The 23,044-nt window shown below is 47.4% G+C and overlaps 2 protein-coding genes across 2 annotated transcripts; one reads left to right on the top strand and one right to left on the bottom strand.

Moving 5' to 3' along the window:
* Nucleotides 1-1,020: 1,020 nt before the first annotated feature.
* ASB6 (ankyrin repeat and SOCS box containing 6) lies at nucleotides 1,021-10,490 on the top strand. Its single transcript, XM_070955777.1, has 7 exons — nucleotides 1,021-1,098; nucleotides 3,429-3,616; nucleotides 4,315-4,496; nucleotides 6,560-6,666; nucleotides 7,566-7,674; nucleotides 8,220-8,306; nucleotides 9,440-10,490. The coding sequence occupies exons 2-7, from the start codon at nucleotides 3,504-3,506 to the stop codon at nucleotides 10,111-10,113; spliced, it is 1,272 nt and encodes a 423-aa protein (XP_070811878.1). The 5' UTR covers nucleotides 1,021-1,098; nucleotides 3,429-3,503; the 3' UTR covers nucleotides 10,114-10,490.
* Nucleotides 10,491-11,746: 1,256 nt separating this feature from the next.
* On the bottom strand, nucleotides 11,747-16,650 carry NTMT1 (N-terminal Xaa-Pro-Lys N-methyltransferase 1). Its single transcript, XM_070955575.1, has 4 exons — nucleotides 16,539-16,650; nucleotides 13,751-13,960; nucleotides 12,693-12,945; nucleotides 11,747-12,302 (listed from the first exon to the last, which is right to left on the bottom strand). The coding sequence occupies exons 2-4, from the start codon at nucleotides 13,910-13,912 to the stop codon at nucleotides 12,046-12,048; spliced, it is 672 nt and encodes a 223-aa protein (XP_070811676.1). The 5' UTR covers nucleotides 13,913-13,960; nucleotides 16,539-16,650; the 3' UTR covers nucleotides 11,747-12,045.
* Between the last annotated feature and the right edge of the window lie 6,394 nt (nucleotides 16,651-23,044).

The following is a 23,044-nucleotide window of genomic DNA, read 5'->3' as shown; positions in this document are numbered from 1 at the left end:
CATTCCAGACATGTGGTTTTCTTAAAAACCTCCAGTGATGGAGCACCCACAACTTCTGGTGGCGAGCAGTTCCACCGGCTGATTGTTCTCATCGTCAGGAAATTTCTCCTTAGTTCTAAGTTGCTTCTCTCCTTGATTAGTTTCCACCCATTGCTTCTTGTCCTACCCTCAGGTGCTCTTCCCTGTGGCAGCCCCTCAAATACAGGAATACTGCTATCATGTCCCCGTCCCCCCCAGTCCTTTTTTCTCTCATGCATTGTCCACCTGGCTACATAAATCTATATATAAAAAAAGCGGAAACCACTCACGCCGTCATCACGAAATCTCCAGAACCGTAAAGCCTACAAACTTGAAATTTGCCACGTATGTTCCTCTTGGTTTCTAGGTGCTCACTAAGAAAGGGTTTTTCGAGATGACCATCAGAGCATTAGTATTTCCTATATTATGATTAACACGCTCTGATGCTAAGGAGTTCTACTCCCCCTCCCCACCTGAAATCTGTTCCAAATGCAAAAACACAAGCAGAGGAGAGGAGTTTCACTTTCAGTTTTACTTTCACAGCAGCAACCAGGGGATAGGATAGGGGAGGCTTCTGTGGGGTGAGGATGAGGGAGAAAAGGGGAGAGGAAAGGCCGATCGTAACTACTCATGAATTTTCAAGCAGTGTCGATTTATCAAGCCCGATCACACAGTTTCATAACGAAGCACAGGTATCCAGTTGGTGTTAAATAAAAATCTTAAACTTAAAATCAAAATTCTTAAAATAAAATTTAAAAAATGCATCTTTTAAAAAACATATATTCCTGGCCAAGCGCGCCCTCTAGAGGTCCTTTGAACCTGAAACTTGGATGTTTTTCAGCAGCCAGAAATCTCTCTCCAACCTGCAGAGGGCAAAAGGGAAAAAAAACCCCACATTATAAAACCAGAGGTTCTTTCTGCAATTTTGCAACCGAAAGCCTTGCTTGCATTTTTCTTTTCTTTTCTTCCGCTTCCTGCATTTTCCCCGGATGCAAAAAAAAAAAAAAAGAGAAGAGAAACCCGTGTGAATGGTCGGCTTCGGAAGTGCAAACATAATTGAGGAGTTTTTGATCCCAGACGGTGCGTAAAAAAATGCGCTGCAGGATTTGCAAAGGGGCGGCGGGAAGGACGGTGCAAAAAGAGAAAATTGGCTTTGATTGTCACTTTTGTTTGATTTCATTTTACTTTGGAAGGTTTGGCTAAATTGCAACGTTGAAAATATCCATTATTCTTTTTCTTTCTTTTTTTTAAGAAAAAAGTGCGCGAGTGCGCGATCCGGGGAGGAAAAACAACCAATAGCTGCGTAAGAAGGAGAAAGTAGAATTTTAATATATTAGCCAAAATTACTCCCTAGGAAGTATGTTTAATGCTTTTTTTTTAAAGGCCATAGTGTTGATCAGGAAATAATATCAATAACGACAATAATAACAATAATATCGTGTAAGAAGGGGAAGGTAGAAACAGCCTGCTCCAAAGATAAAAAGAGGCACCAAATTTATTCTCTCGTCGTTTATCCTTGGAGGAGATCTGCTACAAGTTGGTTTATTTTCTCTTGGAGTTGCCATTAAGTTTTATTTATTTATTCCTGAAAAATGGAGCTTGTTTTCTTGTGGTTCCTGATTAGGTGGCTCCATGGCTGAGACGCTGAGCTCGTCGATCAGAAAGGTCGGCAGTTCGAATCCCTAGTACAGGTCTGCCGTGAGCAAGAGGCTGGATAGATGACCTCCAAGGTCCATCCCCACTCTGTTACTGTTACTGGTTGTTGCAATTTGCTTTGTTTCCTCTTCAGCCAGCGGAGTTGCCATCGGGTTAACTTAAATTTATTCTTTTGACAGCTTGCCACGCCTCACCAAAAGGGCAGCTGACTTCTAGGAAATAAGGGGACTGAGCTGAGGTTGATTTGTGTGAGCGTGACATCCCTGCCCTGCCTCTTAAAACAACTGGCTTTTTCGATTAGCCTCTCCCCACCCTCCTTCTGCATGCAAAGATAATCTTATTTTACTGAGTTTTCCTTTTTTTAAAATCATGGGGCCTCCACCAATCTCCCCTGTTGCAAACAGTTGCCATATGATGTTGGTATTGTGAGCTTCGTTTGGGTAGGTGGGTTAGAGATCCTCTTTTAAAATGAGGTAATTTTGAGACCATCACTAGGAGACGGTGAGTTATAGTTATGTCTTAGGCCTAAGAGCTGGCTGGGGGACTTTGGGCCAATCACCAGGAGACGGTGAGTTCTAGTCCCATCTTAAGCATATGCCACGCATGAAACCCACCTAGGTGGCTTGTCCAAGGGTCTCTACACCCCTCCCTGCCTGGAAGTTTGGTCTGTTCCAGCGAAACCATTTTCAGATTCTGGAGGTGGCAGTTGAATCAAAGAATTCTGCTGGGGGGGGGGGGGAGCAGCCACTGGTTGGATGGTGAAGGACAACTAGAAACATGAAGGAGAACTGTAACTTTCTATGCCTGGTAGAAACCTGGTCAACGTTTTGACCTCCAGGGCTAGGAGATGTTAGGGTCCAGACCCCATATTGACGTGATCTTGGGTTCTCCTACATAGACAATATCTCCAGGGCCCCCTCCAAGAATTCCTGCTCTCCATGCTTGGTTGAAAGGTCTTCAGGATGGACCTGAAGGAACTACTAGGTTGTGTTTCTGACCCCACTTTTGTCCGTCTTTCCTGAAAGTCCATGGACAGTTTTTAGTCTGGGAGGGAGGGGATCAGTTCCCAACTTGGCTTACAAAACACTCCCCAAAATGCTGCATCATCGGCAGGTGGTTCTTACCTGCCAAAGTTAAGTGTGCAACTGGCAAAGGTTGGTGAGATTGACCAACCTCCTTCCTGAGATCTCATAGGTTCTTGCCCGAAATCTTGCGGGATTTCAGCATTCTTGGCTTGGAATCTTATGGGAGCTACGGAGAGATGGCCAAAATCTCGTGGCCATCAATCATAATTCAAAAGTACTTTAAGAAAACAGGCTGCCAGGAAGGGGAAGGGGTGTGGTTCCTTCTTCTCCACCACCACTTCTCTTTCATCTCCTCTTCTGCCATCTCTTCTTCCATCACCATTCTTCCATCTCCAGCTCCTCCTCCTTTTCCATCTTCTTTCTCCATCTCCTCTTCCATCTTCTCCTCCTCTTCTTCCTCCATCTCTTCCTTTTCCATCTTCTTCTCTTTCTCCATCTCCTCTTCCATCTCCGCTTCCTCCTCCTCCATCTCCTCCTTTTCCATCTTCTTCTCTTTCTCCATCTCCATCTCCTCCTCCCCCTCCTTTCTTAAAATGTCCCTGAAATCAAACTTGAAGCCAACCATGTTGATCTTCCTCTTGAAATCCGGTTATGTATGTTTCAGTACTTCCTCAGCCGATTCTTATTTATTTCATGAATAAAAACCCCTATGCTTTGATTTTGAAACAGGCCGAGGAGAAGCTGGAGTGAAGCAACCATTGGGCTGGACGTGAAGGAGTCCTTTCTGGATGACCATCGGAAAGAATGCCGTTTCTTCATGGCTTCCGTAGAATCATCTTCGAATATCAGCCTTTAGTAGATGCAATCTTGGAGTCTCTGGGATTACAAGATCCCGAAAATCAGGAGTTGCCGGAGAGGTAAGCAGTTTTAAGGACAAAGATCTGCACCTCCATCACTGTCTGGTTTGGTTCTGCAACCCAACAAGTCAGCTTTCATGGCGAAGGTGACTAGAACTCACAGCTCCTGGTTTCAAAGCCAGTAGCTTTACCGTTAAAAGTAAATTGGCTTCCATGCTACATCCAAGCTAGACTTTGTATTTCCTCACATAAAAGCTAACTCACACTCTTTCCTCTGTGCTCACAGATCTCCATCTGTCTGTCTATCCGTCTGTCTGTCTTTTTTTTTTTTTTTTAATTTGATTTATATGCCGCCCTTCTCCGGAGACTCAGGGCGGCTTACAATGCTTTAAGCAATAGCCTTCATTCTTTTGTATATTTTATACAAAGTCAGCTTATTGCCCCCACAAACTGGGTCCTCATTTCACCTACCTTAGAAAGGATGGAAGGCTGAGTCAACCTTGAGCCTTGGAGAGATTCGAACCAGCAGAAATTGCAGGCAGCTGTGTTAATAACAGGGTGCACTAAACCCTTGTACTATCAAGGCTCTTGTCTATATCCTCTCCTATCATCTATCTATCTATCTATCTATCTATCTATCTATCTATCTATCTATCTACCTCTCGTCCATGTTTTCCAAAACGGGCTCTTCGTTTGTGTAATAAGATGATTTTGGTAGTTTCTCTCGTATTTATCCAGTCTTTCTCTATTTTGAAAAGCTCCAGGCCTGCGGCCGAAGACCACAGCAAATTTGTGGTTCTCCAGAAGCTTCTGGAAAGCGAATCCCATTCGGCTTTTTACCAAGAAGGCGTGAGCTACACGTTGCTGAAGGTCTCGGAGCTTGGGCTGGTCCAGGTGGCTGAAGTCCTCTTGCACAATGGGGCGGACATCACCTTCGAAGGTCGGGCTTCCCACTCTCCCCTCTTTTGCCTTGGCTTTGTTTTAGGGGAGAGGGAGGGGTGTTTGACCTGGAGGGGGAAGGGGTGGGTATCTTCCTTCAATTGTGTACCCCGGCCCTGCCACTGTTCAGCGTTGTATTGCCCGTTTCTCACCAGTAGATGTTGCTGTGCCACTGTTTTCATTTTAGGATTACACCAGGGATAAGATCGTTGTAGGTAGTCCTCAGATTTACGACTGGGTCAAGTTATGACAGACCCCCCCCTCCTCCTCCCAAAAGGTACTTAATCACATGGTGCCACCCCCTCCGGCAGTCCTGTGATTGCATTTTGGCCCCCTTGGCAACTGCCCCATATTTACTATAGTCACATGTCCAGAAAAATGCCCCCTAACAAACATTGGTTCACTTAAGGACTACGGCGTTAACTTAACCACCGTTGCAAAAAAAGGGGTGAGCAGATCGCATTGGTTTCATGGGTGACTGTCTTGAGTTATGACCGTAATAGTCGGGCCCCATTACAGTCGTAAATCGAGGACTTTTGGTATATACAGCAGGCTCAGGATGGATATATAAATCAAAGAAAGAAGGACTCCAATTATTGCTTTGCAGGTCACCGGGTTTCTTCTCCCCCCCCCCCAGGTAAATGGGGGGGGCATGTCTGCTGTAAAGGTGAACCCCAATCTCTATCCACCACCCACCCCTCTGCAATATCATGTCTTTAGCCTGGAAAGGTAACTTGCTTAGGATAGCTGGCAGCATTTTGGCCAGCCAGTACAGGTAGTCCTCGATTTACGATCATAATTGAGCCCAAAATTTTTGTCACTGTTGTTAAACGAGTCTTGCCTCATTTTTACCATCCATCTTGCCACGGTTGTGAAGTTAGAAACACGTTTCTTAAGTGAATCTGGCTTCCCCGCTGACAGCTGCAAAGGGGGATAGATCACGTGACCCGTGGATGCCGCAACCGTCATAAATGTGAGTCAGTAGCCAACGGTCTGAATTTCAATCACGTGACCACGGGGATGTTGAAACGGTCGTTAAGTCTGAAAATGGGGTCCCGAGTCACTTTTTTCAGTGCCATCGTAACTTTGAATGGTCACTAAACAAACTGTTGTAAATCAAGGACCACCTGTATTTCTCTTCCTGGCCTCTAGCTCCACTCCTTCGTCTACAGGCCCCGCCCCTTAGTTGGTGTGCACAGCTAAGAATTGTAAAGCTAGCCTCAGGCTCCGCCTCCCAAGTTCCAAGCTCCTCCTACGGATGACATCATGCTAGATAACCGTCTCCGGGGCAACATGGCGGCTTCCCTGCGAGGCTGGCCATCTGGTCTTTTCAAGGGTCCTTGATTGTGGGGGGGCGATGGGGAGGAAGCGGGGGGCCGGCTGCTTCTTCCCCTGCTGGCTTTCTTATTGCGGGGGGACAGTGCTTAATGGTAGGCTTTCTTCTTGCCAGCTCTTGCAACACCAGCCTTGTAGAGTAGGACAGCAGATGTTTCAGAAATGGGGGAAGGGCTCGAAGGGCCACACCCAGCCCTTGAGAAAAGGTGGGGGCACGTGGACCGCAGCTCAGTTCGGTGTCGGTCGTGCCAGGAAATGACCACGATTTAAGATTTTGGACTGGGACAGAGAGGAAGATTGAGGTGCTAATCCACCAAACACCCTGGAAACTTGACTTTCGGATCAGCCTACTTTGTAGGGCTGTTGTGGGGGAAAAACAAGGGGAGGGAAGTGCAGCCGGTCTCCTCGATCCAAGGTGGAGTATAAAAATAAAAGAAATAAAAAACGGACGGCTGTTAAGATGTGGATTGGGAAGGAATACCCCAAAATAAAGGAATATCCATCACATATGCTGGCCTTTAAAAAAATAGCTTTTTTAAAAAAGACTTTTTTAAAGAGTAAAAAGCTAGAATATCTATAGCTCAGGGAACTTATTTAAAAAAAATAGCTTTTTTTTTTGCCCAAAGAGGAAAATTCAGAGATTAAAAATCTCCCTAACAAGGGAAGAGCCCCATTTGGGGTTTTGCATGTTTGAATGTTTTCTGATGAAAATTTTTCTACCTTTGATAGATCCGGTCACCTATTACACAGCCTTACACATCGCGGTGCTACGAAACCAGCCGGACATGGTTGAACTTCTGGTGCAGCGCGGCGCAGATATCAACCGCAGAGACAGGGTTTGTAGCCAGCCAAATCTGGTGTGTGTGTGTCTTAAAACAACAACTCCTGGATTTTTCTGATGGTTCTGAAGTTTGGCAATTCCAATCCATGTAGGCATAGCCGAGACGGTGGGATAGGAAGATGGGGCTCTGTCAATAACCCCCCCCCTGCATGTCGATGGAGGATAAAACAAGGAATGGGGTGGGTGAGCCACATTTGGGGGGGAGGGTAGAAGAAAGGGGAAGGGATGGTACATGCTTGCAACACTCTATAATTTTCGTCCCTGGAATAACCGTGCAAAATCAGCAAAACCTCTAGCGCAAATGGGGTGGTTTTGTATGGGGACTTAGGGTCCCCTTAAAACGAGTCAAAACAGGTCCCCAAATGGAGCCGCTGGGGGAGCGACACCCTAAGCCGAGTGGGTGTAACTGGGGGAGTGTAGATGAATGGGCTGAATTGGAGGGCGGAGTTAAATGTCTCGTCAGCTTGGAGTCTCTGCGCCACCACAAAAGACCCAAGACCGATCTTTCTTGTATCCTCTTCACCCTTATCCTGGTGCCAATTTGGCTTTAACCATTAGTTAACCAGATTCTTATATATGGGTAGTAGAGATAGTCTTCGACTTACGACCACAATCGAGCGCAAAATTTCTGTTGCTAAGCAAGACAGTAGTTAAGGGACAAGATTTTTGCCCCGTTTTATGTCTTTTCCTGCCATGGATTCATTAAACAGGTTTGAAGAGGTTGTGTGAATGCACAACCGGTGACTTAGCTGGCTCGGGGTCACCTTGTTAGAAGCCCGGGGGGCAAAGTCAGCTCAATGCATTCATTCCAGGAGTAAATTTAATGGCAAAGCATCGATTTCAGGCCGAAAGACTCTTAATATTCCGCCCTCTCCTTCTCCAATTGTTCTTAAGATTCATGAAAGTAGTCCTCTGGATCTAGCCAGTGAAGAACCAGAACGCTTGCCTTGTCTGCGGCGTCTCCTAGAACTTGGGGCCAATATCAACGCTGCTGATAAACATGGTTAGTGGTTATACTTTTTTTTTCTTTTTAAAAGCAGGAAGTAACGACACCCAGGCGGGTGGGCGGAGCCTTGCGCCACCATCACTACCGTTTCTCCGAACCTCCTGCCACAATCGCTACCAGATTGCCCGATCCGGTCCGAACTGGGAGCATTTCACCCCTGGACACCGTCCAGATTCGAGGAACCGTGGAATTGGCTTCTGCCTTGTCGTATTTTCCCTCTTCCCTCCTCTTCCGCTCTTCCTCTAATCCAGTGGTGAAATGCATTTTTTTTCCCTACCGGTTCTGTGGGCGTGGCTTGGTAGTGGTGGGGGTCATGTGACTGGGTGGGCGTGGTCAACTTTTTTTTTTTAACTTTTTAAAGCATTTTTTTTACTACCTATTCGCCCAAACCGGTAGTAAAAAAAAATGCTTTAAAAAAGTTCCGATGATCACAGCTGTGCCACTCGATTGTTGGAACCTTTTTTTTTTTTTTACTTTTTAAAGCATTTTTTTACGCTGTAGAATTTTACCCCTGCTCTAATCCCTCTCTCCTTTTGCTTCAGGAAAGACCGCTTTGCTGCATGCGCTGGCCAGCAGCGACGGGGTTCAAATCCACAACATCGAAAACATTCGCCTTTTGTTGGAAGGAGGTGAGTTGCTTCCCACCCATCCTTCTGCAGGGTTATTTTGGGGGAAAATCCAAGTTTTACCCAGTTTTCAAGCAGAGCTTTGAGGAAGGATGAATTTCCAGGTTTGGGTGCAAGGAAAAAAATTGGATTTTCTGCTTGTGCAGAAAAAGTTCTTGTGTGATTCCCCCCCCCCTCCCCCTTTGCTGTTTCTCCACCTTAGGAATTAGCAACCTGCGGCTTTGGAGCTGCATGTGGCTCTTTCATCCCTCTGCTGCAGCTCCCTGTTGCTGGTGGGCTCCACAATTGATAGGGTTTTCGGTTAGGATGCTGCGCTAGGAGACTATGGTGGGGGAACCGAACTTCTGGTCGGCTCCAGAATTGAACAGGGGTCTCCTGGTTAGGACCTTTGTGGCTCTTTGAGTATTTAAGGTTGCCTACCCCTGCTCTACCTGGAGGGATGAGAATTTGCTTCTAAAATCTCTTTCAAAGGTGAAGAAAATTGCCCCAATTTAGTGACGGGAGGGTAAAGGAGGACAGGTAGTCCTCGAGTTAAGACCACAATTGAAGCAGGACGTCTGTGGCTAAGCAAAGTTGCTCGTCCGACTTTGCAACCATTTTTGCCAAGGTTGTTAAGTGAATCACAGCAGCTGTTAAGTTAAATCATTCCGGACAAACAGCTATCTAATCTCTTCTTCAAAACCTCCCGTGATGGAGCACCCACAACTTCTGGAGGCAAATAGTTTTGTTTGCAGATCATTACCCAACTAGGTAACAAGAGCACCAACAACTCCAGTGTGGGAGTACCCGTAACTTCATGAGGCAAGTTGTTCCACTGGTTAATTTTTCTCACTGTCAGGAAATGTCTCCTCAGTTCTAGGTTGCTTCTCTCCTTGGTTAGTTTCCATTCGTTGCTTCTTGTCCTGCCTTCAGGGGTTTTGGAGAATAGGTTGTCCCCTTCTTTGGGGCAGCCACTCAAATATAGTAGCAAGCTGTCCAAAGACTTAAAAAAAGATGGCGCAAATGTTTAATTTGCAAGTTCTGCCAAGTCTTCTTTTAAGGGCGGTGCCCCAGTGGTGACCAGTATTCCATACCCACCCACCCACACCCACACCCGTGCAATGAACCTCCCTGTTTTCTTCCCCCGGCCTCCCCAGGCGCAGACGTCAAGGCCACCACCAAGGACGGGGACACCGTTTTCACCTTCATCATCTTCTTGCTGGGCGAGACGGTGGGCAGCGACGCCGAAGAGGCCAAGATGATCCACCGCTTCTGTTTCCAGGCCACACGGCTGCTGATGGCCCACGGCGCCAACCCCAGCGAGTGCCCGCCTTACGAGTCTCTCACCCACCTCTGCCTCAAGAGCTTCCGGCTGCATTTCCCGCTGTTACGCTTCCTCCTGGAGTCGGGGGCTTCGCACAGCTGCTCCCTCCACGGGCCCACCTGCTGGTCCGGCTTTGACATCATTTTCGAGCGCCTGTGTTCCCATCTCAGCGAATCCGAAGACGACAGCTTCTCCATCGATTTGTTGCAGAAAGCCGAGACCGCCCTGGAGCTGATGATGGCCAGCGGCCCGGTAGTCAAGCTGCCCAGCAACTTCCAGATCGACCTGAGCCACTGCCGGTACCACCAAGAGAAGATCCAGGCGCTTTTTGGGAAACTGAAGCAGCTGGAGAACACTCCGCCTACCTTGAAGCACCTGTGCCGAGTCTACCTGCGGCAGTATCTCCAACCTTGGCCCGTAGACGTCAAGGTGAAGGCCCTCCCTCTGCCCAACCGCTTGAAGAGGTACCTCCTCATAGATCCAAGTGCATCTCTGGAGCAGGTGTGACCTCCTGGGACGAGAAGTGGACCTTGGATATTTGCCATCCCGGATCTCCTCGTTGATAACCAGCGCACGTATGGCAAGATCTCCGTTCAATGTTCAACAGCCGATGACGTGGTGTATATACCGTGTCTGCGGCAGCACATTTGAGTGGTGGGTAGGTGGGAGCGGGTTGGGGGCATCGAGAATTTGCAACGGAATCACATCCCCACGGCAGCTGAACTGGCGGGAAAAATCCTTTGTGGAGTTGTGTACCAGCCGAGGAAGAATTTGTCCCTCTTGTGCCAAAGGATTGTGAGGTTGCGTAGGCTTATGTTGGAGCCCTACTGAACATCCAGGGTTGAGACAGGCATGCCAACATCTGATTAAAAGAATGCACCTAGGCTCTTTGCATATTGTCGTGTTATGGATAAAAACATTGTTCTGGTTTGTGATCAATCTATGCCAGGTAGTCCTCGCTTACTGACGATAATTGGGATTGGAAAGTCTTTTCCGCTAAGCGAGTCATACCACATGACATCATACGAGTTCAGTGACTTACACTGGTAGTTCCAGAAATCCTAGTTGCCCTTGTTAGCCAAATCTCATGTGGTCGTTTTCGACATCCCGCCATCTTCCCCATTGACTTTACAAACAGGTAAATCCTTGACTGAAGGAAGTTTGAAGCGTCCGAAGTTTGATCATGTGACTATGGACATGCTGCAACGGTTGTGTGAAGCAACCACAATTTCTGGTCGCTTCAACCATTCCAGTGGTTGATTGTTTTCATAGTCAGAAATTTCTCCTTAGTTCTAGGTTGCTTCTCTCCTTGGTTAGCTTCCACCCGTTGCTTGTCAGGTGCTTTGGCCAATAGGTTGACCCCCCTCCTCTTTGTGGTAGCCCCCCCCCCCCAAATATTGGAACATTGCTATCATTTCGCCCCTATTTCTTCTTTTCTGTAGACTAGTTAAAGGTTCCCCTCGCACATAGGTGCTAGTTGTTCCGGACTCTTAAGGGGCGGTGTTCATCTCCGTTTCAAAGCCAAAGAGCCAGCGCTGTCCGAAGTCGTCTCCGTGGTCATGTGGCCGGCATGACTCAACGCCAAAGGCCCACGGAACGCTGTTACCTTCCCACCAAAGGTGGTTCCTATTTTTCTACTTGCATTTTTTATGTGCTTTCAAACTGCTAGGTTGGCAGAAGCTGGGACAAGGAACAGGAGCTCACCCCGTTACGCGGGACTAGAGATTTGAACTGCTGAACTGCCGACCTTTCGATCGACAAGCTCAGCATCTTAGCACTGAGCCACTGTGTCCCTTTCCTTTCACCAGACTAGACGTACCCAATTTAAGATACCCAATTCAGGGTCTTCAAACTGCAATCCTTGATCCCCAAGGCTGCTGTTGTATCATCCTAATTGACCGTGAGTTTTAAGAAAAACTTCCTGTGTTTTTTTTTTTTTAAATTGCAAAGCAAAATGCAGCATCTCGAGCCCGCTCGTATTTTCCCCCCGTTTTCCTCCCCATCCTCTTTTCCTCTTGGGTCATTTCGGATTGTTTGGAAACACAGGGATTGTTCTTAAACCCATCTGGGGGGTTTTTGTGTGTGGTTGTTTTGGCTGAAAGCATGGGAGCAAAAGAAACTCGGAACAAACCATGATGGCAGATTCTAGAGATTCAATTCGGCAACTAGCCTGCACCATACAAGGTGTATTCTTCAGGTCTTTTTTTTTCCCCCAACCATCATAACAAACCAACATAGGACACTACAATCAGGCTTACCTTTACTTCCCCTGTCCCAGTCTGTTTTTGCCACCCAGGGACACAACCATCATATTTCCCTCCCTGCTCCCCACCTCTTTTGAGACCCCCTAGCCGATCTCGCCTCTTGGCCCTTCCCTCCTGGACCGCTGGCCACCGTGGTTTGTCCTGGAGCACCACGGGAATGCTTCCTGGATCTCCTTCACCTCATGGCTAAGGTGTAGACGTGATAGATCTCGTCTGGAAAGTTCTCCTGCTTCTCCTGGGCCAGAAGACTCAGCCCAGCGTGGCGGATGATCTTACAAACCACTTCCAGGTCCCGGCAGACGCTACTGTCCACTTCGTCCATGATGACCCCTTCCTGGGCCATGTTGTCCTTAATGACGATGATGCCATTGGGGCGGAGTCCCAGGCGACACCTTTGCAGGAAGTGCAAAAGGTGCTCGTCCGTCAGGTGTCCTGTTGTGGGGAAGGAGAAACGGGGATGCTGAGAGCCTAGCGGAATCCAAGTGGGTCAGTCTTGCTAGGTAGACCAGACAGCAAACGTAATTCTATTTTATTGTCAAAGCTATATTGACGGAATCTTCCTACCTGTCTTGCTCAGTGAGACAGGTAGGAAGTGAGTTTTGCCCCACAAAAGTACTAAAGTCTGAAAGTACAAATCTCCCGCTGTCTCCTTTACAGCCTGAGAAACTATGGAGGGCTCCTTTCTGAATTTCTTTCTCTGCCCATTGTGCAGCTCTGGGCTATGCTGTCTCTTATCTGGTTGTTCTCTAAAGCTGCATTAACAGAATTTTGCACATATGAAATTGGGAAATTTGTTTGGCCACTCCTGCGAGCGTCACTTACCAATTACCCACTGAATCCAAATAACGTCGTAGGTGTTAGGCTCCGGGCTGAAGTCTTGCAACCCACAACAGAAGTAATTTCGGACCCTTTGGCCTTCGGTCCCGAGGTAAGTCCTGGCTTTGTTCAAGAAATCTTCCGTCACGTCCACCATGTCCACAGATTTGAAAAGAGGCAGTAACAGACGCTTCGTGATCCGTCCGATGCCAGCGCCACAGTCTAAGGCCAAGGCTGTGCCAGTTCTGTTTGGCCCGTCCTAGACCAAAAACAAGAAAAAGTCCATGAGGGCTAGAAACTTGACCCTCAAAAGCAAGCTATGTTTTTACTCTTCTAGTCGTCTGTCCATCTTAAAAGTTGCCAAGGCTGAGAAATAGTGGAATAAAGGCCCCTTTGCTAAGAGTGGAAAAGACACTTCTCTGGAACGCAGAACAGCAGCGAGAATCTTCCCTCGTTGCACAGCTGGGGGGAGAGAGGGAGAGACAGAGAAGAAGAAGAACTAGAAAGAGAGAGCGGAAACGGAAAATCTTCCTCACGAAATTGTGTGTTTGTGTGTTTGAGAGAGAGAGAGAGACAGAAAGAAAGAGAAAGACAGAGAGGAAATAGAAATAAAGAGAGAGAAAAAGAAATAGAAAGAGGAAATAGAGATGAGAATGATAGAGAAAGAGAAAAAGAAGAAAGAGAAATAGAGAAAGAGAAAGAGAGGAAATAGAAATAATGATAAAGACAGAAAAAGAAAATAGAAATAAAGAGAGAAAAAGAGAAAGAAATAGAAATAAGAGAAAGACAGGAAATAAAAATAATGATAAAGACAGAAAAAAAGAAAATAGAAATAAGAAAAAAAAATGAAAGACAGGAAATAGAAATAAGAGAATGATAGAGACAGAAAAAGAAAGAGAAATAAGAGGAAAAAAAAGAAATAATGATAAAGACAGAAAAAGAGAGAAATAGAAATAAGAGAAAGACAGAGGAAATAGAAATAATGATTAAGACAGAAAGAGGGGGGGGGGGCACAGGCCATCCCAGGAGTCCGCCAACCCCATCCCCTCGTAAAATCTTCTCACCCTCAAAAACCGGTGCAAAAACTTTCTGGAGCTGCTGATGTCGATACTGGAAATATGCCCGTAGCCCCCCAGCATCCCGTCCACGGTGGGGGGGACGTCCCTCCAATATTTTTCGGCCTTGGAGTAGAATTCCAGCTCATCTTCCACCACGTCGCTGGCCATGGTTGTGGCTTTCCGTCTTCCTCCCGAGCAGCCAGGCGGGTTTTCCCCCTTTTTTAAGAAAGCAGGAGAAGGGGTTAAACAAACAAACAAACTGCCCAATCCATTCTGAAGCCGGATAAAATGCAACTTCTTCCTGTTTTAGGTGCAAAAAGAAAAACAACAACAACCAGTCTGTTCTGACTTAGGTTTCCTTAGAAAGTATACAGCACAATCTTAGTCCCGGCAAACCTCTTTTATTCATACGGCTGTGAATTACTTTCATTTAGTTTGAAAGGCTTCACAAACAGTCATTCAGAGGAGTGTTTACAAACACCCACCTTATCTCCCTTGGAATGGTGCCAGAGAACTAATTGCCACATGCAGGGCAAGGCCAAACTTAGCACAGAGTCAAACAGAACTTTTCCAGAGCTTTTACCGACCAGATGAACTAATTACTTCCTGCAAAAGCTCACATCCCGTTCGCTTCTCTTTTACGTCTTATGGGAGGGCCCAATCATCTCCAAGCCTTACTCCCAAGTCGATCCTGTTTCCTTAATCGTTCCTGTATCCTGGCAGCTCTGTGCACGCGCACACTGGGAACAGGCTCACGCTGTTTTTCTGCCTTGCTGATGTCAGACTCCGGAGGCAGCAAAGAACTACCAGATGGCCTTGGCCCCCTCTCTGCCTCCGACTCAGAGCCCTCGTCCCAACCTTCCCCAGAGTCCAAGACTGACCCATGTTCCACCCCAACCTCCTCACTGTCTGAATCCGGCCACGGGATTCGCACCCATGTCCCAAGGTGTCGAATCGGGTATCACTCCATCAGTCAAATCTTTGGGACAGGTCATCGATCAGCAGAGCTGAGTTGGGGTGCCTGGTCCCCATTTGGTTTAGGTTAGAGGGTGAACCCCTCATTTTTGCCAGCCATTTCGATGTCTTGCAAAGCAATTTGGCTGCAGTTCTCGGCCCCCAAAAAGCCGGGGTTCCCCAATTTTATCCAAATCCAATGCTTCTCCCCTCCCTTTCCCACCTCTACCTCCCCAACAGCTAATATTCAGTGGTATTAAACAAAATGCAACATTCCCTATGCCAGTTATAATGGGCTGCTGTTTTCCTTTACCCTCCCCTTCTGGCTTTCCTTGCGTGTCGTAACTTTCCAGGCTGTTGGGTTTTTTAAAGTTTTTAATTGATTAGCAAGCCGGTTAGGTAAAAATAGCTGAAATAAATCATGCCCTGCTTAATAACCACGGATTGATCTGTGACTGTCCCCCGAGGAATTTAATCTGCTTTTTAAAGCCATTGCGATGGAACCAAAGCTCTCCAAATCACATTTCATTTCTTCTAATCCAGATTTCTTATTAGGGGAATTTTGCAGAGAAGGGGGTGTGAAAGGCTGGGGCTTATGGGGGTTTGACTACGCACTGTGTACAAAATGCAGGCTGTGTTGTAACTGCCAAAATATGTGTGACCAAGACGGACGGGCCTTGGGGACTAAATATATACATTCCTTGGGAGCGATGCCATTCCGTGCCCAATTATGGAAACAGGCTGAGGGCCGTGTCAACATCCTTTCCCTACAAGCCCACAATGAATTAACAGTCCTGCAAAGCAAGCGTGAACAAGCCAGGTTAGCAGCATTCATGCCAAATGCTAAACCAGGGTTTGCCAAGCAACCCAGTTTGTACCCCAAGTTGTACCATGATTTGGGTGCGTGTCTGATCACCTGGTCGTCTGGTTTCTGGGACACATGCGTGTGCGAAGACTAGCTGGCCAGCATGCACATGCGGGAGTGCCTGAAACCGGAAGCTCAGCTTCCCAGCGCACCCATGCACGTCAGGGAGTTGCTCTCCAGCTGGCTAGTGCGCAAGTGTGTGCCGAAACCCAGAAAAGCAATGGGCAAGAGAGATGGCTCTGCACGCCACTTCCGGCACGCATGCCGTAGATTCGCCATCACGGTCCTATACCATTTCAGATCAAATTCAAATGGTCTCCTGTAACCCATTGCCATGTTTAAGGTTAACTATTTCTTAGTTCTAGGTTCATCCTTTATTCAAACAAGCCCTGATTAAAGATCCTGGCCTAACATTGTATTAACAAAAATAACCGAATTAACAAGGCTGGGGGCCCAAGGCGGAGAAGGGGCTGCTTAAGCACCGTCTGTCATACCGGTACCAAGCCAAGGATGAAGCGCAACGCGGTTCCAGGCTCCCGAGTGAAGATCTAACGTGTGAACTCGGTCCGGCTGCTCTGTCACCGTGCTGTGGGGGGAGGGGGTGCAGGGCAAGGCAAAGCGGGTAGCGACCCCCACGCCGGGCTGGAGGGAACGGGCTTAACTCGGGCGTAGCAAAAAACCAGACCACTACCAGCAGCGTGGACACGGATTCGCCCAACTGGGGCGCATGGCTACAGCCGCACCCCGATTTCGAAGCGTGTAAAGGGGGAGGGGAGAAGAGAAGAGGGGCTGGCAAGCTGCGGAGAAGGGGGGCTTTCCTCCCCCTGCAGGACAACGGAGGAGACCCCCGCGCCCCCTCCCAGCGCCAGAGCCAGCCACGTGGAGAGGCAGGCAAAGCCGCCTCGGTTCCTCTCTTGGCTCCGGAGTCGCTCCGCTTCCTAACCGCCCCTTTTTCCCCGTGGGAACTCAACTCACCGCCCGGAGAGCGGCCGGGGCGGCTGCGGGAAGCAGGTCCGCTCCTCCGCGCTGCCCTGGCCGCTTGGCACGGCACCTCCTCCGGCCGACGCTCCGCCTGCGGGGACCTCTCCTCTCCGGCGCGCCCCGGCGCTGCGCATTGGGCCTGCCAGTCTCCTCCTCCGCGGCACGCAATTTCCTTCGCTGCCCAGGAGGAGGAGGAGGAGGAGGAAGGGCGCCACCGAGCGCAGGGATCGCGGCTGGCCGTGCGCAACAGCCCTGGCATCACAAAGGACTGCGCCAGCGGGATCCGGGCAGCGCAGAGCGCGCCTAGGCGCGCCGGGAAGCGCATCCTTCGGCCGGGAAGCCCAAGCGCGCTCGGCAGGGCAGAGGAGGAAGGCTGGGGTCCCTTTCTTGCAAGCGCCGGGTGCCAAGGAGATCAGCCCCTGATTTGGGGCATCGGGAGCCTGGGTTTAGCGCAGGCTGGAGGGGGGGAACATCTGCAACGATGCAGGACGGAGCAAATCGGGATGGTTATTGTAGGTCTCAATAAGGTTGACCCTTCTTTTGTCATTCTGGATTCAGGATGGTGGGAAGAGGCTTCGTGTAGAGCTCAACCTGTGCCTGGTAGATAAAAGGAGGTTTTGTGAGTTTTTGTGAGTGGAATTTTCTTCCTAAGAGAACTATGGACAGCATTATGCTTAAAAAAAGGCTACAGGTGAATTGGTCAGGTGTTTATGGAAGAAAAATGGTTGCAAGTAAGACAGGCAAACATTTATGAAAATAAAAAAATGGTTGCAAGTGAAATTAGGCCAACCAGCAAAACCTCACCCGTGTGGGGCCCAAGGCAGCAACATCTGGATCCAGATGGAGTTTTGGGGGAGGTGGGTTTTCTCCACGCAGCCAACTAAGTCAAAAACCAAGCTGGGAATGATAGATGTTAGCTGAGCTTCATATTATTGGATTGAACAGAGAAAATTGTTCAAACACAGGGAATTGGGTTTTGTTAACAGCTCTAGACACATCAGTAACGGTAATAGAGTTGGGAGGGACCTTGGAGGTCATCTACTCCAACCCTCTGCTCTGGCAGGAGACCTATACTATTTCTGATAGTGTCGTGTGAACCTCTGCTTCCTTGGAGGGTGCTTGTGAGGATAAAACAGGGTTGGTGGGAAAGAGACATATCTAATATGCCTCCTGGCTTAAGTCACGGAAATTTTTCATTCCTATTTTGATCATAAATCAAAGGCTACCTATAATCTTGTGTTCTTTATGCTTTCTAAAAAAAATTAACATCATTTAAAAAAAATATTAAATTGTTTTTCTGTGCACAGCCCAGAGTCATTTCTTATAAATTAAATAAATAAATAAATAGACTGTCTAACCCATGAAATAAACCAGCCATGGTTAGCTAATTGAGCACATTAGGACAATGGAACCTGTTGGTCTTTTAATTAACTTGCTTAGGTGTTTTTGTACGGATCTGTCACACTAAACCTGAGTAAACAAAATTCCACAACACAATGCTTACACAAATAAATCATATTCTAGCTTGATTTGAGCTCCTTTACTACCATCTACACAGCTCCGTTTTAATTTGAGTTTTGCGTGTTCATTTGAATGGAATTGAATGGATTGAATTGAATTTTCACCCAATATAGACAGAGCCTGTAGTACAGTGGACTAAAGCACTGTTATTAACATCTGCTGCTTGCAATTACGGCAAGTTCAAATCTCACCAGGCTCAAGGTTGACTCCGCCTTCCATCCTTTCAAAGGTAGGTAAAATGAGGACCCAGATTGTGGGGGCAATAAGTTGACTTCGTATAAATATACAAAAGTATGAAGGCTATTGCTTAACGCATTGTAAGCCGCCCTGAGTCTCCGGAGAAGGGTGGCATATAAATTAAAGCAAAAATAAAAAATAAATATAAACATACTGCCCAGGCTGGATTTATGCAGTTCTTTTAACCAGGTCCAGGACAGGCTAAGTTTGATTATTATGTTTTATTTTAGAGAGGTTTTCCAATTTTTTTTTTGTTTTCTTTTTAATAGATATGTATTTATAGGTAAGTCTAATACCATAATTAGAAGGTAGGATAAAGTACAACCTCAAATATCCCAGAGGTAATAAAATCAGGGGGAAAATAGAATAAAAAGTGCCGTTCGCAGAAACTCTATTAACTGAAAGTGTTAACATTTAGAACAGTGTTTCTCAAACTTTGCCTCTTTAAGACATGTGGACTTCAATTCCCAGAATTCCTCATTTTGCTCATTCCCCCCTCCCTTATAGAAGTCCACCCACACTGGCTGGCGTATTCTGGGAGTTGAAGTCCACATGTCTTAAAGTAACCGCTGATAGAAATATATATAGCTTAGCACTCGCTACCAAACCAGCCCAGGACTTGTTGATATTGGTAATAACGTGTTTGAACCTTGTACGTTGATACGGCCTAAAGGCAGGCAAACAAACACACAAACAAATAATAAATAATACCAGATAATTCAGAACCCAGGTCTTGGAGATTATCTGCAGGTAGCTGCAGAAAAGGACTTCTTGATATGCCTGAACAGACTTAGGGTTTAAACAGAATTGCAGAATAACAGTTGGATGGGACCTTGGAGATCTTCTAGTCCAACCTCCTGCTCAAGCAGGGGACCCTATAACCGTGATGGCAAACCTGTGCCACAGGTGGCACGCAGCACCCTCTCTGGGCATGCGAGCCATCGCCCCAGTTCAGCTCCGCCACGTATGTGCACGCTCCTCCCGCCGGCCAGCTGGTTGTTGGGTCTGCCACGCATGTGTGGGCGGGTGCAGGAGGCACATGTGGGGGGTGCACGCATGCGGGGGGCATGCATGCATTGTATTTTGGGGGTTCGAGCGCAAGTGCATGCATTCCCACATGCACGCGCTTTGGCCACTAGGTCCAGAAAAGATTAGCCATCACTGTCCTATAACATTCCAGACAGCTAAGCAGGATGACTTTAGGCCAATCCCTCTCTCCACCGTGTCCACCTTACGGGGTGGTGGGGTGGGAAAAACAGTCCCCTGAATTGTAAAAGTAATTGTAATTGAATATATCAATTAAAAGAGAGCGTATGAGCAACACACCCCATAATCGCAGCGGTGTTGAGAAATTGTCCCCAGCAAGGAATACCAGGAAGGTTTGCCATATTATGGACCAAAACGGTTGTCTGAACGCAGCCCTTCTGGGACCCTGGGGAGAGACAGAACCTGTTTGCCTGGGGTCGAAATGAAGTGAAAATATTTTTTTACCTTTTGTGTTAATAAGGGGAGGTGAAGGTTGCGTTGCTGCATGAACGGAAATCGGTTGGCAAAATACCGGTCATGGAACTCACCAGTAAAGATGCTAGCCAATCAAAAGGAAGGGAGGTAAATGGCCAAGATGGAGGTCATTCTGTGCTCTGTGGATTATGGGACTCTGGTGGGGAGGGGGGGAAAAGAATAATAGGTTGTGTGAACCCAGCTAAGCTTGGATAAAAGTTTGGATAAAGCGCAGAACTCATGGATCATGCGGTATCGGCCTTTGGCCACAAGGGGGCAGTGTTGCAATGGTTTTGGCTGGGCTTGCTTTCAAATCTCAATTCCAGGGCAACACAAGGGAAGCAAACTCCTGGCAGTTGGTTCTCCTTGATTTGTGTTGGCTTCACACAACGCATGAAAGCTGGGCTGGGTTGGGTCTCTGGCGTAAGCATGCAGTGGACAAAGGTCTCCAACTCTGGCGGATGAAAAGCTAACACGATCCTTGTTTGTCTAAAAACGGAGGCGTAGAATCAAAATCGCGTGAAATATTAGCACCGCTTTTTAAAGCCTTTGTAAGGCCACACCTGGAAACCTGCATCCAGTTTTGGTCCCCAGATTACGAAAAAGATGATCAGACTTTGGAAAAAGTGCAAAGAAGAGCAACTAAGACGATTAAAGGCTTGGAGACAAAAACATACGAAGGACGGTTGCAGGATTTGGGTTTGGCTACAGAACGTGGTGGCTCAGTGGCGAAGACGCTGAGCTTGTTGATTGAAAGGTCGGCAGTTCAGCGGTTCGAATCCCTAGCGCCGCGTAACGGGATGAGCTCCCGTTCCTTGACCCAGCTTCTGCCAACCTAGCAGTTCGAAAGCAGGTAAAAAAAAAAAATGCAAGTAGAAAAATAGGGACCCCCTTTGGTGGGAAGGGAAGAGCGTTCTGTGCACCTTTGGCGTTGAGTCATGCCGGCCACATGACCACGGAGACGTCTTCAGACGGCGCTGGCTCTTCGGCTTTGAAACGGAGATGAGCACCGCCTCCTAGAGTCGGGAAGGACTAGCACATATGTGCGAGGGGAACCTTTACCTTTTCCTTTTTACAGAAAAGAAGGATGGGTGTGTGTGTGACATGGTAGCAGTCTTCCAGTATTTGAGGGGCTGCCCCAAAGAAAAGGGGGTCAACTTATTTTCCAAAGCACCTGAGGGCAGGACAAGAAACAACAGGTGGAAACTAAACAAAGAGAGAAGCAACCTGGAATTGAGCAGAAAAATCCTAACAGTGGGGACAATTGTCCAGTAGAACCGCTTGCCACCAGAAATCATGGGTGCTCCATCACTGGAGGTTTTTAAGAAGAGATTAGACAACCATTTGTCTGAAATGGTATCAGGTCTCCTGTTTGAGCAGGGGGCTGGACTAGAAGACCTCCAAGGTCTCTTCCAGCTCTATTCGGATTATGCTACGGTTCAGCCAAATGTGTCTGAGTGTGTTGTATGAACTGAGTTGGCTTATGCTGGAAGGAGAAACCACATGGAGAAACAGGGAATCACAGACTCCTAGAGCTGGAAGGGACCTTAGAGGAGTTGTGAGTACAGGTAGTCCTTGAATTACGATCACAATTGAGCCCCCCCCAAAAAAATTCTGTTGCTAAGCAAGACAGTTTTTAAGTAAGTTTTGCCCCTTTTTACAAATTTTCTTGGCACAGTTGCTAAGAGAATCTCTGCAGAGTCTCAAAGATATTTTTTTCCCCAGAAGGCAACTGGACTTTGTTTTTACTTGAAGACGTTTCACTTCTCATCCAAGAAGCTTCTTTAGTTCTGCCTGAATGTCGAAGGATGGAAGGATTTATATTCCTTGCAGTCCTCTGGTTGTTAGTACTCTCTCTGAGAGTCACTGAGGCCACTAAGAGATTTATCTGCGCCCTCAGTTGTCACCTGAATAGTGCAAATAGGTGTGGAACCTTCTTGGAACAGCTGAAAAGGACTGTGTTATAAACTGTGGTACCCCTAAGGCTGAACCATTTTCACTATTCAGGTGAAAGAGGAAAGAAAAGGAGACAATTTATGCAGCCGCCCGTCTCTCTTGCCTTTAGTCAACACCAGGACTTTTCCTCTCCCAGGGTGGGTGGGAGAGTGTGTGTGTGTGGGGGGGGGGGGAGAATAGATGACCTTTGCCCTGCCTTCCTGCTCTCTGGCCGCCTTCCCACCATATGCTTGACCCCATCCTCAAATTCACTTCTTCTCCAGCTTGGCCTGAGCCTCCAAACCCTCCATTCCCCCCAGCCCCTTTTTTTCCTGTGCTCCCCTCCCCAGCCAAAGCCCAACAGGCTGGGCAAAACCTGAACACCAAATGTGACAATCGTAAAAAAAAAAAAAATACTATAATGACACACCCACCCACCCTGCTGTTCCCTTCCGTCCTCGGTTTGTTTCACAGGATCTCTTGACTGTCAGTGTGCGAACCCTGTTCTGCTTCTTCTCCGAGACCCATCGGCCATCCGTGCCGTGTTGTTATTTTGGTCCTTGGCTTCCCATCCTCTTCCTTTCCACCCCTCCCTTCCTCACACTCCCAAGGGTGTGCCAAAGAGCCAGCAAAGGCCGAATCCTTGTGCTAAAACCTGTAGCGTCGACCCTTCTGATTTTCTGATTGAAAAGAGAGAAAAAAAAACAACAAAGTTTGTGTGTATTTGTGTGTATTTGTGTGTGTGTGTTTGGGGGGAAGGACCCAGCATCCAGCAGATGAAGGGCTCTCCCCAAATTAAATGTGGGGTGGAGTGAAGCAGCAGCCAATAAGTCTTGGAAGATTTACTTGGGTTTTTTTTTTTGCACATGCTTTTCACACAAATCATCCCAACTTATCGGTCTGCAAACGCAGCCAACGTGAATTCCCAGCAACCAGAGAAATACAAAACAGTTGTCGTGTTTCTCCAGCTAGAGGAGGGTTAGGAGAGCCACGAGGTGGCTAATTGTTCTCTCCCTTTCCTATCTTGTCCCTCCCCAGGATGGGGCAGGCGCTTAGCAACTGATCGGCAGCTCAGAGACTGGCTGGAGGAAACATCCTCAAAAATTATCTGGAATCTCTGCGGAGATTTGACATGGCCCAATAGATACTCCAGGTTTCCTCGTGGGTCCTAAAAGGCTCTCAAATCACAGCTGCAAAACCTCAGACAGCCACTAGATGGCAGCCAAAAATTAGATTTTTGGATGCCTCTTTGCTGACCTCTGCTGGTTATTTTGAATTTTGCAATCATAACGAAGTTCTAGAACAGA

Source organism: Pituophis catenifer, unplaced genomic scaffold (assembly GCF_029215685.1).
Source record: "Pituophis catenifer annectens isolate HBS135680 unplaced genomic scaffold, rPitCat1.0.hap2 SCAF_17, whole genome shotgun sequence".
In the NCBI taxonomy this organism is placed as follows: Eukaryota; Metazoa; Chordata; class Lepidosauria; order Squamata; family Colubridae; genus Pituophis; species Pituophis catenifer.
This window is presented reverse-complemented; position numbering and strand designations above follow the sequence as displayed.

What these genes read in the sequence shown, in the direction of transcription:
- NTMT1 (XM_070955575.1), bottom strand. Translation starts at nt 13,912, where the DNA reads ATGGCCAGCGACGTGGTGGAAGATGAGCTGGAATTCTACTCCAAGGCC. An exon ending in TTTTGCACCGGTTTTTGAGG is followed by an intron (nt 12,946 to 13,750) that starts GTGAGAAGATTT and finishes TTTTTGGTCTAG; the next exon opens with GACGGGCCAAACAGAACTGG. An exon ending in TTGGATTCAGTGGGTAATTG is followed by an intron (nt 12,303 to 12,692) that starts GTAAGTGACGCT and finishes TCCCCACAACAG; the next exon opens with GACACCTGACGGACGAGCAC.
- ASB6 (XM_070955777.1), top strand. Translation starts at nt 3,504, where the DNA reads ATGCCGTTTCTTCATGGCTTCCGTAGAATCATCTTCGAATATCAGCCT. An exon ending in AATCAGGAGTTGCCGGAGAG is followed by an intron (nt 3,617 to 4,314) that starts GTAAGCAGTTTT and finishes TATTTTGAAAAG; the next exon opens with CTCCAGGCCTGCGGCCGAAG. An exon ending in ATATCAACCGCAGAGACAGG is followed by an intron (nt 6,667 to 7,565) that starts GTTTGTAGCCAG and finishes ATTGTTCTTAAG; the next exon opens with ATTCATGAAAGTAGTCCTCT.